The 18,710-nt window shown below is 43.0% G+C and overlaps 1 protein-coding gene across 1 annotated transcript in view; it reads left to right on the forward strand.

Annotated features, from left to right (window-relative positions):
* The first annotated feature begins 203 nt into the window (after window positions 1–203).
* Window positions 204–18,710, forward strand: part of LOC126249222 (tachykinin-like peptides receptor 86C) — a 352,669-nt gene continuing 334,162 nt past the window's right edge. The window contains exon 1 of the mRNA XM_049950877.1: window positions 204–406. Within this exon, the coding sequence (XP_049806834.1) occupies window positions 204–406 (203 nt within the window). The remainder of the gene's footprint in view (window positions 407–18,710) is intronic.

Consider the following 18,710-nt stretch of genomic DNA (forward strand, 5'->3'; position numbering starts at 1 on the left):
TTCCTGCTTTACATAATAAGTCATCTAAACAATATGTTGTTTACCTCATTTCTGAAAATATAATTTTTCTCTAACTAAACATAAAAATACAAACAAGAGTTTTAATTCCGTCGGAATCTCTGATTCTTCAGGTACCTGGAATAATAGTCGTTGCTACCGCTGTTAATACTTGGTCGTTTCCATTTTTTGCAGCTCACAAGCGCATGCGCACGGTGACCAACTACTTCCTGGTGAACCTGAGCGTGGCAGATCTCCTGATGGCCATTCTCAACTGCGCCTTCAACTTTGCCTTCATGCTCAACTCGGACTGGCCTTTCGGCGAGACCTACTGCTCAGCCAATAACTTCGTGGCCAACGTTACCGTCGCTTCCAGCGCCTTCACGCTCGCTGCTATATCGCTTGATAGGTAAGCTCCAACGTTGAGCCACTTCTGAATTTGGTATTCAGTCAAATATTAGAGAGACAAAAAAATGGTTCAAATGGCTCTGAGCACTATGCAACTTTACTTCTGAGGTCATCAGTCGCCTAGAACTTAGAACTAATTAAACCTAACTAACCTAAGGACATCACATACATCCATGCCCGAGGCAGGATTCGAACCTGCGACCGTAGCGGTCGCTCGACTCCAGACTGTAGCGCCTAGGACCGCACGGCCACTCCGGCCGGCTTAGAGAGACAGACAAGAACTTGATATACGAGCTTTAATCACGTTCTACTGCCCAAATACATAAACTAATGATCTAAACTTAAAGACGGTAAACTTCCGGATGATATGTCACTGCCGGCCGGAGTGGCCGAGCGGTTCTAGGCGCTACAGTCTGGAACCGCGAGACCGCTACGGTCGCAGGTTCGAATCCTGCCCCGGGCGTGGATGTGTGTGATGTCCTTAGGTTAGTTATATTTAAGTAGTTCTAAGTCCTAGGGGACTGATGACCTCAGAAGGTCAGTCCCATAGTGCTCAGAGCCATTTGAACCATTTGATATGTCACTGCCTTGTTACACAGCTCAATGAAACTGGGCGCATACAAAGAACGAACTGCTACAGCATATCACAGACAATAAATGGAGGAAATACGCAATGAGACGAACATAAATGTGCGTCTTCTCATGGTTGCATTCTTTGCTGATTTAATTTTTATGGAGAGCAATGGACCACCGGACCGAACAGTAGGGGAGGAGGATTAGGAGGAGGAGGTGGAGGAGGAGGAGGAGGAGGAGGGGGAGCTCTTGGGTATTCGGCGAAAGGACTAGCCTGCCCGTTTCCTGGAGTTAAATTCAATCGAGTACTTGTGGAATGCACTGTGGAGACGTACTACAGCGCACCTACGTACACCACCGACTATCCAATAGTTGTCAACCACGCTGGTGGAGGAATACAACGCCCTACCGCAAGAACTCTTTACCGACATCGTGGGCAGCATGGGAGTACGTTACACATCATGCATTGCCGTCCGTGGTAACCACACCCCCTATTAAGAACCATCTCCAGCGTCTTTTAATATCGACGGGACCATCATGAATCGTGGTGACCTTAGTATAACTATGGGCCTTGAATAAAAGTGACACTCCTGTTCTTCTCATTACGTATTTCCTTCAGGTACCTTCTGTACGACACTGTACCAGTTCTTACTATATACAGTACAAGTTTCATAGAGCTACGTTACTTCACCGTGATGTATCATGCGAATGTTAATTTTATCCTTAACTTTTGAGCACCACTGTAGTTTCAGGTGTCTCATCCAGCTGCTCTGTAAATGACTTACTGACATTTAACAGTCACTGTCACCAAGCGGTGTCAAATATAATATCGTTCTACTGTTGCTAGTGGACAGGAATCAAACTAACCACTGGAGATCAAGTATGGACCGACGAAGTTATTGATATTACTGCTTTGTGGTTAAAGGTCATTGGGACAAAATCACGGATGTGCATTTCATAGATCTCTCCACTGCCTGTGTTATTATTATACTCAGATGATTGGTGAAAAGTACCTACACTATAAAAAACGACTATCCACTGGTCATGGTTGTTAGAGGCCTCCTCGAAAATCGCATGCTCCTTGTGCTGTTCAAAGACGGAAAAAGCGGGTGACAGAGAGAGAAAAACGGTCTACCTTAGGGCAGCCTAATGGCTTCAACACGTTTTAACATTTGTACTAATGACCAACCAGTATGGAATGACACAATGAACTTTACACAGGGTGCCCCAGGAGGAATGGTCATTATTCAAGGATATGACAAGAACTATCATTCGAAGCAAAAATGTCTTGTACGTGTTGGCTCCAAAATACACATCTTAAGAGCCAAGAGCACTTCTTCAGTAGAAGAGATAGATGTATTTCACAGTAGCGAAGACTAACATGTGCTCTTAAGTCGTAAGGCATTCATTTTAGAGTCCATATGTGTCCCACCGACAACTCGACGGGAGGCAACTGCCTACAAGGAGCCAATGAAATCCACCACATTCGTATTACACCCCGTGAAAGGTATTTCAAAAGTTGAAATCTGTAAATAGTTTCCTCAGAGCAACTAAAGACTACTAATAGCAAACTCATCCTAAAATCTAAATGTGTTGCACTTTGAAAGTTCATTACCTGATGGAACCATTAAAATAACTAGCTCTCCGGCTTCTTGAACACTGGAGATCCATCAACTAACTGCCGACAGGAACAAGATCGCAATCAAATACTATAAAATGGTAACACACAATACAGTATGACATGTAAAACTGTGATGAGGTCCAGACAACCCAATATATCTATTCCTGACGTGACCGCCCAACTCATTGTAACTTCTAGGACTTCATGTCAGCTGTGGTGTCACCGCCAGACACCACACTTGCTAGGTGGTAGCTTTTAAATCGGCCGCGGTCCATTAGTATACGTCGGACCCGCGTGTTGCCACTGTCAGTAATTGCAGACCGAGCGCCACCACACGGCAGGTCTAGAGAGACGTCCTGGCACTCGCCCCAGTTGTACAGCCGACTTAGCCAGAGATGGATCACTGACAAATACGCTCTCATTTGCCGAGACGATAGTTAGCATAGCCTTCAGCTACATTTGCTACGAACTAGCAAGGCGCCGTATTCAATTGATATTGAGATTCTATTAATGTATCATCAAGAGCGATGTTCTACAAATGTGGATTAAAGTTAAGTATTCCAGAAGCTACGTACTTTTCTTTATAGCATTCATTACGTATCCTGTTTCAGACCTCACGCCAGCCTGCGTGAGTTTAAGCGCTTGCCTTTCGGCTTCCTCTCATTGTGTCTAGGCTGTCTTGTCTAGACACAACATCAGCAACTCTTACTGTAACAGACATCACCGAATTCTCGGCTAAATTAGTCTGACTAACATGCGATATTTTGTAATACTGTGTTTGTAATAGTGGGGTTGTATTATAAGTGCCATAAGTTTACAGCAATTCCATTACCATAACTTGTACCTCCTTTTTTATTAGTAATCTCATGCTTCTGCCACGATCAAAAAAGAAAATTAGGAAAAATATTCTTCTTTAAAAACATCATTACTAGATGCAAATATAATGGAAAACAAAGTATGACAGTACAGACTCTTCTATAAACATTCGTACATATACAAAGCTAATTGTGTCGGAGGGCTGGAACCTGCAGTCTGGGGAAACGCATTACGAAACTTCTTGTGAATCATTCATAACATGTAACATATGAAAACTGTAGTAAACAGTTGCCGAAGTGATGCTTATTCGTGCTGCGCAATGTTGAGTAGGTTCATCACAGACATGTGTAATATAAATCATTGTGAAACCAATTGCGGCCGGGCGGGGTTTTGTTTTCTGTGCAGGCTGCACATTATACACTCCTGGAAATGGAAAAAAGAACACATTGACACCGGTGTGTCAGACCCACCATACTTGCTCCGGACACTGCGAGAGGGCTGTACAAGCAATGATCACACGCACGGCACAGCGGACACACCAGGAACCGCGGTGTTGGCCGTCGAATGGCGCTAGCTGCGCAGCATTTGTGCACCGCCGCCGTCGGTGTCAGCCAGTTTGCCGTGGCATACGGAGCTCCATCGCAGTCTTTAACACTGGTAGCATGCCGCGACAGCGTGGACGTGAACCGTATGTGCAGTTGACGGACTTTGAGCGAGGGCGTATAGTGGGCATGCGGGAGGCCGGGTGGACGTACCGCCGAATTGCTCAACACGTGGGGCGTGAGGTCTCCACAGTACATCGATGTTGTCACCAGTGGTCGGCGGAAGGTGCACGTGCCCGTCGACCTGGGACCGGACCGCAGCGACGCACGGATGCACGCCAAGACCGTAGGATCCTACGCAGTGCCGTAGGGGACCGCACCGCCACTTCCCGTCAAATTAGGGACACTGTTGCTCCTGGGGTATCGGCGAGGACCATTCGCAACCGTCTCCATGAAGCTGGGCTACGGTCCCGCACACCGTTAGGCCGTCTTCCGCTCACGCCCCAACATCGTGCTGCCCGCCTCCAGTGGTGTCGCGACAGGCGTGAATGGAGGGACGAATGGAGACGTGTCGTCTTCAGCGATGAGAGTCGTTTCTGCCTTGGTGCCAATGATGGTCGTATGCGTGTTTGGCGCCGTGCAGGTGAGCGCCACAATCAGGACTGCATACGACCGAGGCACACAGGGCCAACACCCGGCATCATGGTGTGGGGAGCGATCTCCTACACTGGCCGTACACCACTGGTGATCGTCGAGGGGACACTGAATAGTGCACGGTACATCCAAACCGTCATCGAACCCATCGTTCTACCATTCCTAGACCGGCAAGGGAACTTGCTGTTCCAACAGGACAATGCACGTCCGCATGTATCCCGTGCCACCCAACGAGCTCTAGAAGGTGTAAGTCAACTACCCTGGCCAGCAAGATCTCCGGATCTGTCCCCCATTGAGCATGTTTGGGACTGGATGAAGCGTCGTCTCACGCGGTCTGCACGTCCAGCACGAACGCTGGTCCAACTGAGGCGCCAGGTGGAAATGGCATGGCAAGCCGTTCCACAGGACTACATCCAGCATCTCTACGATCGTCTCCATGGGAGAATAGCAGCCTGCATTGCTGCGAAAGGTGGATATACACTGTACTAGTGCCGACATTGTGCATGCTCTGGTGCCTGTGTCTATGTGCCTGTGGTTCTGTCAGTGTGATCATGTGATGTATCTGACCCCAGGAATGTGTCAATAAAGTTTCCCCTTCCTGGGACAATGAATTCACGGTGTTCTTATTTCAATTTCCAGGAGTGTAATTCACCTACCTCAGAACGGCGTCTGCTCGATGTCCCTTCACTCGGCAACGTAGATACTTACAAGATGATGTAAAAGCAGCGTTGATAAAGAACACCATATAATATCTACAATTACTGAGGCCGCGCAATTCTAGTAATGAAAGAAGGTTCTGTAGAAAGCTGCCATTCAATTTTATCGGGCAGTAAGAAAATGGATTAGCTTCTGGAAAATAATGTCTGAAATTTCCACACAGAAATGTTTATTTTGTCCGTATAGCAAAAGAAACGTTACTATTTAGTTCACATTTAAACTATTGGCTGTTTTCTTCCAGTTCACAATTCATACATTTCATACGCACAGCAGCCAGAAATCTGTCCAGACGCGACCCGAACTAAACAATGTTTCCAGAGTCATTAATTTCACCACTAACTTGAGTTATTACATTCCGTCCTTCTTGTGTATTTCTAAAAAAGAAATGGCTCTCCAAAAATGCTCAGTGGTTGAATACTGAAACATGCCACGCAGATACTATGAAGGCCAAATTTTCATATACGAATATCTTTCCAACAAAACAATTCAAAAACTTACAAACTTCACAAAACTGTCCGTAAATGCAACTGCTACTACACCCACACAATATGGACGTGAGAAGGCAAATATTTCTTCATATTACGCATTATTTTGACTCGCACTGATAACGTGACCATCCGTGTTCAAAGCTAGCTAGCGACTCCTCTTCTTGGAGCCTCATTCCCAGTATAACTATCAGGTAATGAGCGGGAACCATCTCAATTCTGATTGGCTGATCATACTCGCCGCCAATCAGAATGCTCGCTCATGATCATACTAATGTCAAACCTGGCCTGCACCAATCCTTACAAACAGACGCATTTACGTCATTCTGACATACAAATATTAAAGTAATGTTTAATAAACGAAAACGAAAAGGCGATAATTTTGTAAATATTCTTTAGATACTGATTTTACTCCAGCTGACTTTCTGGCAGCTCTGTTACAATAGCAATCACACCTAGACGTACGTCGTCAGCAATGTGGGTAAATTTCCTAGGATCATTTCCCCACGACAGGCTTGTGTAACTCTTGCAGGTTACTTAATACGGTATATCATGCAACATTTAAATCTGATGTCTGTCCCACGTACACATTCTCATTTACTCACATTTATTCCCACAACAATATTTATTCCCACACATATAGTAATTTTTTCTTATTTTTATATTACGGAAACGAGAAATAAAGTTATAATATGAAAATATCAATTAATTAATTCTGCACACTGAGAATTCTGTTTATGTTTTCCAATTAAACCAAAAGATGAACTATTGTATTTCCTAACTGAATTTGTTTCCCTAAGTGTCGGTTTTTGACTTCTTTAACAATTTTTGTATCTCCGAAACTATGATAGTTACAATGCTGTAATTTTTATACAATCTTCTCCTGAATAACAAATGGTAGTGTACCGATTTTGAAAATGATTGAGTAATATTTAATATCATTTATTTAGGTTCGTAGGTGCCAGGATTATACAGTCGCTTGAAGTGACACAGGAGCCGTTCTCACACTGCAGTAGCAACAGGTGTATATGACTCATAGGTAGGACACAACGTGCAGTCTCCTTCACAGCCTCCGGCTCCAATACTGCGGGCTGTACTGCAATGTAGCTTACTGCAATAATTGTTATCGCACATTAACTCGCGACGTCACACAATCACTTAAATATTCGTATTAACAATTTGTATTAACCATGTCTAGTCTCTCTAGAAGAAGCTTTTTACAAGCAAGAAAATAGAGATCAGAAGCTGCAACCTTCAGATGTGAATCGGTGATGCCACCCTACGTTATAAGGTACGCAGCGATAAAAGTTTCGCTCAGTAGCGCACCAACAGCCATACTCTAGACCACATGGAAGGCAACCTATTGTTCGATTTTGAGAAGATGCCGCCTGATTCGCCTCTCAAAGTCGGAGTTGACGTAGAAAAATATGGTACACACCGAAAATTTAAACACTACCATTTCAGAAATGAGTACATTTGATACCCTCTTTATGTGTATGTATTTAATCATATTTCTTACCTGGAACCTACTTGTGTGTTTATCACAACTTTCTCTTGTATTGAAGCAAAATAATGTGCTGTTGTGCTCTTAATATACTCTTTTGCTCAATTTTTTGCCTTAATTTTTTCTTATACCGAGACTGTAGCATATTTTCAAAAGCACAGAAGCATGAAAAATGACCAAATATCATACTAATTTTAAGACGGCTACAAAGTGGCTACGGGAGCAGTATGAGTGCCTGAATAGTTAGAGTCGTTATCATGATAGAAATTTAAGGTTACTTATTATTAATAATTTTATACACAAGACCTAGCCCTACAGCACTTTTAAGTAAACACATTTTTAAACTGTCCTGTAGAGGAATTAGTAAATATATGTTGAATACATATGCCCTAGAAACAAAACTTGTACTACTACACCAACCACGACGTTTATTGCTGTGGACTGAGTATATTCCTTTTGGTACCTATTCGTTAATTTAATATAGACAGTATTATTTTCGTCCACAAAATTATCAATATTCAAAATTCCGGATAATTACTACCAACACAATCTGATTCCAACTCTCCTATTAATCTTAGGATAGTGTCATATTTTTCATGTTACTTAGCCGTTGAGAAGTACCATGTACAACACGTACCTTTCTTCCCATTCTCTTGAATGAATGCTGCTGTTGACTTACGCGCATTCTCAGGGAAGTTACCTTTCTTGTACGCACGATATAACGCCCTTCTTACCATTAAGCATTTGCAGTAGAGTCTGTGACACGATTATGTCTTCGTGTCTACCTCAATCAATGATACACCAGGGTATGTTGTAGAAAAACTGCAATTTTCGTAATGGAATCGCTGCTTTCACAAAGATAAATCGCCAACGGCGTTACTCTAAGTAACTCTTCAACCTTATTGCTGGCTGATAATGCTTTAGCGATCAAAAAACAGTTACTGGGTCACAGAGCAGGAAATAAAATCTACTTATGATGTACACTACCGAAAATAAGGTAGCACACCCTTTCAGAGGTTTCCAGGTCACTCAAGATTTATTCTTGCAACAGCGCATATAGAGTACATGAAATGATTACGGATAAATAGCCCCAGCGGTTGTGAGGTACCAGGTATTGACCAATGTTGAAACACTCGTATTAGTACGTGGTGTATCCTCCACGGGCGACAATGCAGGCGTTGACTCTGACATACAGTCACCCGTACAGATGGCAAATGCTATCCTGTGGTACATTATACCACGCCTGCTCGACCTGTTTACTTAACTCTGTAAGAGTTGTTGGTTGATGAGTCACATGAGTCACTTCTCGCCCCTTCATATATCACACTTGCTTGACTGGAGACAAGACTACAGATAGTGCTGTTTAGGGAAGTTTTTTAGAGAACGTTGAGTCTCACGGGAAATGTGTGGTCAAGTATTATCCTGTTGAAATAACACATCACCTTCTTGTTGCAAGTACGACAAAAGGAGGGGTCTAACAACATTCTGCACGTACTGAGTGCTGGTTTGCGTCCCATCATAAACCCAAAGGTGAACGACAGCTGTAATTATTGCCCCCCCCCCCCAGACCAAAGGCCTGAGGAGGGGCCAGTATGTCTTGGACTAACGCATTCTACGAGACAGCGCTCACCACATCTACGCCGTAGGTGCAAACGACCATCACTTAGGAGCAGGCAGAATCTGCTTTCATCGCTGAAGACCACGGCGCGTGGTTCCATCTTCCAGATGATGCTCTGACGGCATGAGTCGAGCCGTACACGTCGATCTTGTGGCGAGAATGAAAGACAGGCTAGAGGTGTGCGTGCCCGTTAGCAGCAGTTCGTGTCGACACGTCTGGACTCACAAGCTCTTTTATCTGTATTGTGGTAGCTATACGATGTGCCACTGCTGCCCTTACAATGCGACGATCCAGGCGGGCGTCTGTGCTGCATGGACGCCCAGAACCTCGTCGATGCGTGTGAGAATGCTTACGTGGCCACTGATACCTGCATCGTTGCACAACTGAACCAACACGTCCAGCTTGTGTGGCAGTTTTCCGACAGGAGAAAGGCTACATTTTGGCCCCTTTCAAACTCTCTCAGTTGACTGTAGGAAACACGAATGCGTCTCCGTGGCATTCGTGCAAGCTAGTGTCACACTTTTGCACCACACTGACCATTCTGACTGTGAGCATTCCCTATTAAAGGGTAGACACAGCTAGTGTTGTGGTAGCTATGCCACTACGCTATCTGTTGGTGGATGACGCTGAAAGTATTATGAGTATATGTTCTACCCGTAGTTGGATAAAAAACGAGGTCGTCTTTCCAGACACACAAATTTTTTTCCGGCAGTGTATTTTAATTTCCCTTCCCCGTGAACCATGGACCTTGTCATTGGTGGGGAGGCTTGCGTGCCTCAGCCATACAGATGGCCGTACCGTAGGTGCAATCACAACGGAGGGGTATCTGTTGAGAGGCCAGACAAACGTGTGGTTCCTGAAGAGGAGCAGCAGCCTTTTCAGTAGTTGCAGGGGCAACAGTCTGGATGATTGACTGATCTAGCCTTGTAACAATAACCAAAACGGCCTTGCTGTGCTGGTACTGCGAACGGCTGAAAGCAAGGGGAAACTACGGCCGTAATTTTTCCCGAGGGCATGCAGCTTTACTGTATGGATAAATGGTGATGGCGTCCGCTTGGGTAAAATATTCCGGAGGTAAAATAGTTCCCCATTCGGATCTCCGGGCGGGGACTACTCAAGAGGACGTCGTTATCAGGAAAAAGAAAACTGGCGTTCTACGGATCGGAGCGTGGAATGTCAGATACCTTAACCGGGCAGGTAGATTAGAAAATTTAAAAAGGGAAATGGGTAGGTTAAAGTTAGATATAGTGGGAATTAGTGAAGTTCGGTGGCAGGAAGAACAAGACTTTTGGTCAGGTGAATACAGGGTTATAAACACAAAATGAAATAGGGTAATGCAGGAGTAGGTTTAATAATGAATAAAAAAATAGGTGTGCGGGTAAGCTACTACAAACAGCATAGTGAACGCATTATTGTGGCCAAGATAGACACGAAGCCCACACCTACTACAGTAGTACAAGTTTATATGCCAACTAGCTCTGCAGATAACTAAGAAATTGAAGAAATGTATGATGAGATAAAAGAAATTATTCAGGTAGTGAAGGGAGACGAAAATTTAATAGTCATGGGTGACTGGAATTCGAGAGTAAGAAAAGGGAGAGAAGGAAACATAGTAGGTGAATATGGATTGCGGCTAAGAAGTGGAAGAGGAAGCCGCCTGGTAGAGTTTTGCACAGAGCATAACTTAATCATAGCTAACACTTGGTTCAAGGATCATGAAAGAAGGTTGTATACATGGAAGAATCTTGGAGATACTAGAACGTATCAGATAGATTAAATAATGGTAAGACAGAGATTTAGGAAACAGGTTTTAAATTGTAAGATATTTCCAGGGGCAGATGTGGACTCTGACCACAACCTGTTGGTTATGAAATGTAGATTAAAACTGAAGAAACTGCAAAAAGGTGGGAATTTAAGGAGATGGGATCTGGGTAAACTGAAAGAACCAGAGGTTGTTCAGAGTTTCAGGGAGAGCATAAGGGAACAATTGACAGGAATGGAGGAAAGAAGTACAGTAGAAGAAGAATGGGTAGCTCTGAGGGATGAAGAAGTGAAGGCAGCAGAGGATCAAGTAGGTAAAAAGACGAGGGCTAGTAGTACTCCTTGGGTAACAGAAGAAATATTGAACTTAACTGATGAAAGGAGAAAATATAAAAATGCAATAAATGAAGCAGGCAAAAAGGAATACAGACGTCTCAAAAATCAGATTGACAGGAAGTGCAAAACTGCGAAGCAGGGATGGCTAGAAGACAAATGTAAGGATGTAGAGGCTTATCTCACTAGGGGTAAGATAGATACTGCCTACAGAAAAATTAAAGAGGCCTTTGCAGAAAAGAGAACCACTTGTATGAATATTAAGAGCTCAGATGAAAACCCAGTTCTAAGCAAAGAAGGGAAAGCAGAAAGGTGGAAGGAGTATATAGAGGGTCTATACAAGGGCGATGTACTTGAGGACAATATTATAGAAATGGAAGAGGATGTAGATGAAGATGAAATGGGAGATACGATACTGCGTGAAGAGTTTGACAGAGCACTGAAAGACCTGAGTCGAAACAAAGCTCCGGGAGTAGACATCATTACATTAGAACTACTGATTGCCTTGGGGGAGCCAGTCCAGACAAAACTCTACCATCTGGTGAGCAAGATGTATGAGACAGGCAAAATACCCTCAGACTTCAAGAAGAATATAATAATTCCAATCCCAAAGAAAGCAGGTGTTGACAGATGTGAAAATTACCGAACAATCAGTTTAATAAGTCACGGATGCAAAATACTAACGCGAATTCTTTAGAAACGAGTCGAAAAACTGGTAGAAGCCGATCTTGGGGAAGATCAGTTTGGATTCCGTAGAAATATTGGAACACGTGAGGCAATACTGACCTTACGACTTAACTTAGAAGAAAGATTAAGGAAAGGCAAACTGACGTTTCTAGCATTTGTAGACTTAGAGAAAGCTTTTGACAATGTTGACTGTAATACTCTCTTTCAAATTCTGAAGGTGGCAGGGGTAAAATACAGTGAGCGAAAGACTATTTGCAATTTGTACAGAAACCAGATGGCAGTTATAAGACTCGAGGGGCATGAAAGGGAAGCAGTGGTTGGGAAGGGAGTGAGACAGGGTTGTAGCCTCTCCCCGATGTTATTCAATCTGTATATTGAGCAAGCAGTAAAGGAAACAAAAGAAAAATTCGGAGTAGGTATTAAAATCCATGGAGAAGAAATAAAAACTTTGAGGTTCGCCGATGACATTGTAATTCTATGAGAGACAGCAAAGGACTTGGAAGAGCAGTTGAACGGAATGGACAGTGTCTTGAAAGGAGGATATAAGATGAACATCAACGAAAGCAAAACGAGGATAATGGAATGTAGTCGAATGAAGTAGGGTGATGCTGATGGAATTAGATTAGGAAATGAGACACTTAAAGTAGTAAAGGAGTTTTGCTATTTGGGGAGCAAAATAACTGATGATGGTCGAAGTAGAGAAGATATAAAATGTAGACTGGCAATGGCAAGGAAAGCGTTTCTGAAGAAGAGAAATTTGTTAACATCGAGTATAGATTTAAGTGTCAGGAAGTCGTTTCTGAAACTATTTGTATGGAGTGTAGCCATGTATGGAAGTGAAACATGGACGATAAATAGTTTGGACAAGAAGAGAATAGCTTTCGAAATGCGGTGCCACAGAAGAATGCTGAAGATTAGATGGGTAGATCACATAACTAATGAGGAGGTGTTGAATAGGATTGGGGAGAAGGGGAGTATGTGGCACAACTTGACAAAAGAAGGGTCCGGTTAGTAGGACATGTTCTGAGGCATCAAGGGATCACAAATTTAGCATTGGAGGGCAGCGTGGAGGGTAAAAATCGTAGAGGGAGACCAAGAGATGAATACTCTAAGCAGATTCAGAAGGATGTGGGTTGCAGTCAGTACTGGGAGGTGAAGAAGCTTGCACAGGATAGGGTAGCATGGAGAGCTGCATCAATCCGGTCTCAGGACTGAAGACCACAACAACAACAATTTTAATTTGAGTGACGGAAAAGTCGCTCGCGTCATCTGTGAGCGAATGTCAACCAAATTGGTGCCATCTAGAAGCCAAGGAGGAGTGTATTACCTGTTCTCATTAAGTCAGTAATTATGAAAGAAAGAAATTTCAGAAAATACTTTCTTCACGTCGTTATGCACTTTCCACATAGTACGTTTTTTGTTACGAACCAAAATAATAGTGCTGTATTTTTTCTTCAAATGAGGAGGCAAACGCTGTTGCAGGTATTATATTAAAATTGACTTGTTTTTCACTGGCGTTGCATCTTCAGAATTCCTGTAAATTAACAATAAAGTATGTATTACATAAAGTTGTGACTGCGAGCCTATGCAACCTCTGCAAAGTAACTACTTTCTCAAGTAACATAAAACGAACTTTCGGTAGACACCTTAAACCACACTAGTCAAAAAATAAACGCTGAATAGTGCAAAACCATAATCGTCAAATATAAAATCGGAAGCCTGAGAAGATAAAAATTTTATTATAAAAAAATGCGTCAATTTTAAAATAAGTATCTCTACGGACTTTTAAGTGAAACTTGAGTTACTGTTGCTGAACCAGGCAGGAAATGGAGTGGAGAATGTTCATTGTACTTCTTTAATTTGTTTTTAAGTTCCACCAGGCGCGTTCGGATCAGAGAAGGTTAGCACTGGGCCGACGCTTCGATCGATACGTCAAGGCCTACCGCCTATACAACAGACCTCAGAATGACGCAAGGAGAAACGTAAGCGTTGCTGTGCTACATAACAAGGCACTGTGAGGTAATGCTACGTAACCCAATCGCCCGGGATCCACTACAAAATCAAACATAGACAGACAGAACCGAGCTCAGCGGTCCAGAATAATTACTGGACTTCCCAAAGCGAGGCGAGGTGCGCTGAAAATTGCGATAAATGAGGGCAAATGCGCTCATGCACTTCATAGGCGTAGGCTTAGCCCATTGAATAACTATTCCGTCTGTGTCGCTAGAACTGGAGGTAATGACAGTCTATTAAGATTCAGTGAAACCATGACATGGTGATCGATCATGGCAAGTCAGCTGCTTGCTTACTGACGTCAACACAGATATACAGCCAACACAATGGATACCACAGCTGTGAGTAGTTGGGAGACAAAGGCACAAGGACACTTTTGAGATCAAACTGATATGAACATTAGTTAAACTGATCAGTTAATCCCCCCCACCAGACCATGCCCACCACCATCCAGGAAGACATCAAGCGTTTTTCTCAGCCTGCACATGGGCCCAGTACACCACTTCTCCTCCCGCTCCCCTCACTAACATACAATATTAGCGGGAATTTCGAATTTTGGTGGGAATTTCTTTGCCCCAGAGCTGTGCTGACCTCCCATGACACCCCCCTCTCCCAACCCGTCATCTGGCGGGAAATTAAAATGGCGGTACGCTCTCTGCGACTCAAACCCTAGCCCATATGGATGGAAATCCCAAGTGAACCCCGTAACAAAATTATACTACTAGAAGCGCTTGGAATAGGTGGAAAACTAAAAATGGCGGTGCCCTTTGTGGGACTGAAACCCTCGTCCTCCAATGAGATTCCAGAAGGTGGTTCATATCGTCCACAGTGTCTTCAGCACAACGTGTAGCCGAGGTGTTTCTCATTGATAAAAATGTGAATACATTGCAACATATGGAAACTGGAAGAGTCTGCGGTGCTGTAGGGCGTTTCCAACAGCCATCCGAAGGTGATGATCTGTACAGTTAATCTCATCTTCTCCAGCGACAGGATAGCAGATGTTTCGGTGTTCTATTTCGAAGAGCATTGTCCCCTCATTTTGCGGTCATGTACATGATTACTGTTCCTGTATTGACCATCACCGAATGGCATAGTTCACAACACGCGCGAGCTAGTATAAATAAAAAGTGGTAATGTTATATTATTGGTGAAAAAAAAAATTAAACATGTGGAGGGCATCGTAGCATCTGGAAGTAGACGATTCTGCAGCATTGAGGATTGCTCCCAAACAACTGTCTGAAGGTGATGACCTCTACATTTAGCTGCAGGGCTTCCCCACATCTTTTACATTTAACCCTACGTTCCCTAATTATGGACCAAGTCGTTTGTAGTACATTATATAACAATCAGTTCATTAGTTATTTAAATCCACAAGCATAATTTAAACAACATCTTTCAAAAATTTCACGTAATTGAAACATGTATACATAGTCAAAGAATATCCATGATGGATACAACATTTTATATAAGCAACACTACAAAATGGGTCGAAAATAGGTGTTTCACGTCCACTAGGCAAACTGTTGATTACTGCATAATGGTTGCTTGCCACCACTCAGTTGAGATGGAGGGAGCCTTGGCGTAACACTAGATATCTGCTACTTGTTGCTGGGGAGTAGCTTGATGGAGTGGAAAAGGTGTGGTTGGCGCGCAAATGGCAAGTCGTCCTTTGTGGCTGAACAGTGCTGTGGTTAACACGTCGCTAGCAGTACCGGATCATTGTGGCTCACATTCCTGGAGTTATGAGGCCAGAAGGGCTTAAGGGTAGTAGTTACGGGCCTCGGATGCCTCGTTTGGTGATACCATTATCGTGGCACGGTTTCTGGCCCTATAAATGTAATTCAGACGCTAGAAAGATATGTAACGGGGCGGAGCCAACACTGTTGCTATCACTGCATCTCCGCCAGGTTAATAGCCACTGCAAATTACGCCACCAGAACCACCATCCTTCTACTAAATTGTTTATATTTGTCACTCTGTAAATGGACCAGGTATTTGTGAAATTTGGTTGATTTTAATAATAGTAGTGATGTTTCTAAAAACTCTATCTTACACCCGCAACTATCCCAAATCACAAACCTGGACAGGAATCCTATCCTAGTGAAATTGGTTCCGAATGTCCTAATTTAATATGGGAAAGTGGCTGAACCTGAATTTAATGTTATGTTGTCATTTGCATAGCCAATTATATTTTTGATTAGGTCAAAAAGCTGCTTATGGAAGCACATTTATTATTTAAAGAGTTATAGTTTGTGTGCGTTATTTAATTAATAATTAATGATACGAATGTTTACAATTTCTCATATATACTGGTGTAGTTTGTTAATGAGCATGGTTTTTCAAGTATGGAAGTTTAAGGATCCTCATGTACTATACTAGTTAGTTAATGAAGCAATGCAAAGGCTCCTGCGGAGCCAGCGTACTTTGATTTGCATTCTGTTTAGTTACCTCAAACCGAGTTTAAGAAAGAACTATTTACTGTGTTATCTTTTCTAATGCAAGTTGGTTAACGCACGGGCAGAGAGACCCCGTACTATGCAATGAAGTTATAGATTATGATCATTTGCAGACCCCCTGATTTAATTTCAGAATCATTTCAAGTTTTACCCTGTTCGGTATTGCTACTAGTTTCATGTGTGTCGATAATTGGTTTTATAAATTGTTGCGCTTAGTTCATTTAAGGTACGTGTTGTTGAGAGGCATACGTTGCTGTTTGCTATTTGTTTATCTGGCTTACTAGTTAGTAGCACATTTATCTGCAAGGTTAGGTTACTGTGTTGTAGTATGAACAGATGTAAGGAAAGAGTTTAGTGTATGTGTCAAGGAAGGTCGGGTTAGCCGTAGCAATGTCTTCTGCCTTATCATTCTGCTTGAAACAAGACTTCCTAATTAGGCTGACGAGCGGCTTTAATATCTAATGTTACAACTTGCTTTTGTACTGGGATAACGTCTGTTCCTGCCCCACCGTTTACTGTTCGTTATATTTTGCTGGAGTGTTTCGGAAACGAAGTCACAGTTTGACTGTTCTGTTTCCATTAGGTTATCTCACGGTCACACCTCAAAAATTCCTCGCAGAGGTATAATGCTAGCATCGATTGCCGTTTAAGGTGGTGGGTGGTAGCGTTATAGACGGATGGGTTGGGAAAGACACCAATGATTTAGGACAATGGACTGTAATATACACCGCAGTTGATAGCGAGATCAATTTTAGCAATTTAACTTGTTTTTCCGTAATTTCTACGCCAGTCAGTGACACAGTAGAACGCTTCCTAATTTCTCCATCACTGCTAAATCACCCTTCCACTACTTTGCAAGTACCATATACTAGATTGCAAATGCAGATTAGATGACTGTGCAGTACATCCATTCGACTATGTACACCAAAATATACCAAACACAGTCCTATACCGATGCAAAGATGTTATTTACATCTTCCCAGCGCATCGATCACAGTGCAGAATTTACGACTACGACTGGCTCCTGTGTAAATGGGCTCCACAGAGTATTGTTGCATTCGTAGGATGAAGTCGGTGATTCAAAGATCCCTCCCACGTTGTCCTTGACCAGTCCTCCATGCAACACCAATCTTACCCACGTTACCCGTCCAAAAGCACACGATCTCCCCAGGTGCGTGCGTGACGGGGAGAGTCGCACCTCTTATCGGTGTGTAGTAGACAACTTGAGAGTGTTGCGTTGGTATAACAGACGGTTACGAAGAAACATATGGCTTATACATGATGGAGGGGCAGACGAATGGAGTTTGAAACATTTCACGCAAATAAGCCGTGCAATCAATTCTGAAGCATTATTCCACGGTCCGGGGTCAGTACCAGGAAGGTACCGGCCAGAGAGAAATGATCGTAGAGTATAAACGCACACTCTGATGATTACATGGTTCTGCAGCTAAAAATATCCTATATTGTTAAAGCCATACGGTTTCCTAAATATTAGTCGTGCGGAATACAACGTTCTTAATACTCTAACGCAGGATATATTTGTCCAACATCAGACATACAACCAACCCGCAAGTTTCTTACCACAATCACTATGGTGACAAACTTTAAAATGATAAAACTACTTCCTTCTACACTATTCCTGTGTCCTAGGAAGACATTTTCAGTGTGTAGGGCTCCTTATAAACCAACTAGAACGAAGTCTGGAGACTGTTGTTCTGTCTCATAGGAAATTAGTAGATTTTATACGTCTTTTTAAGTTGGAAACGTACGTACCCTCAAGTCGTGTATATCATTAGTAGTGGTAGGAGGAGGAGGAGCGGTAGTGGTAACAGTAGTATCGGTTTTGATTGAAGTGGCTATGTCTCACTAGGGTACAGAGCGAACAAGAACCGACTTGAATATTTCCGACAGCTGATACATTCAGGTACCACACACACACTGCTGCAGGAAAATTCAAACGAAGAAGCAGCAGCTTCTTACGAAGGAGTAAGCACCACTCTTAGTAGATAAAGAAGATGTAACAGTATTATTGCTGTTTACAGTAACATCACCACAACTCTGGTTGCATTTTTCTTACACAAAGAAGTCCTGGTCTCATGTGTAGGATAATATAGCAATTTCATCCTAGCGACACATCTCTCGAGTACACCCCGCCCCCCTCACACTATTAAAGGCAACAGATGTGATATCTTTCCACTCTCCTACAGAATATCCAGGGAATGGATTAAGTCTGGAAAACGCAATGATTCTTCTCTTTAATACATAAGGAATACTACTGTTTGTGAGAACCGGCCGTAATACGGAAATATATATATATATACTCCTGGAAATTGAAATAAGAACACCGTGAATTCATTGTCCCAGGAAGGGGAAACTTTATTGACACATTCCTGGGGTCAGATACATCACATGATCACACTGACAGAACCACAGGCACATAGACACAGGCAACAGAGCATGCACAATGTCGGCACTAGTACAGTGTATATCCACCTTTCGCAGCAATGCAGGCTGCTATTCTCCCA

Source organism: Schistocerca nitens, chromosome 3 (assembly GCF_023898315.1).
Source record: "Schistocerca nitens isolate TAMUIC-IGC-003100 chromosome 3, iqSchNite1.1, whole genome shotgun sequence".
NCBI lineage: Eukaryota > Metazoa > Arthropoda > Insecta > Orthoptera > Acrididae > Schistocerca > Schistocerca nitens.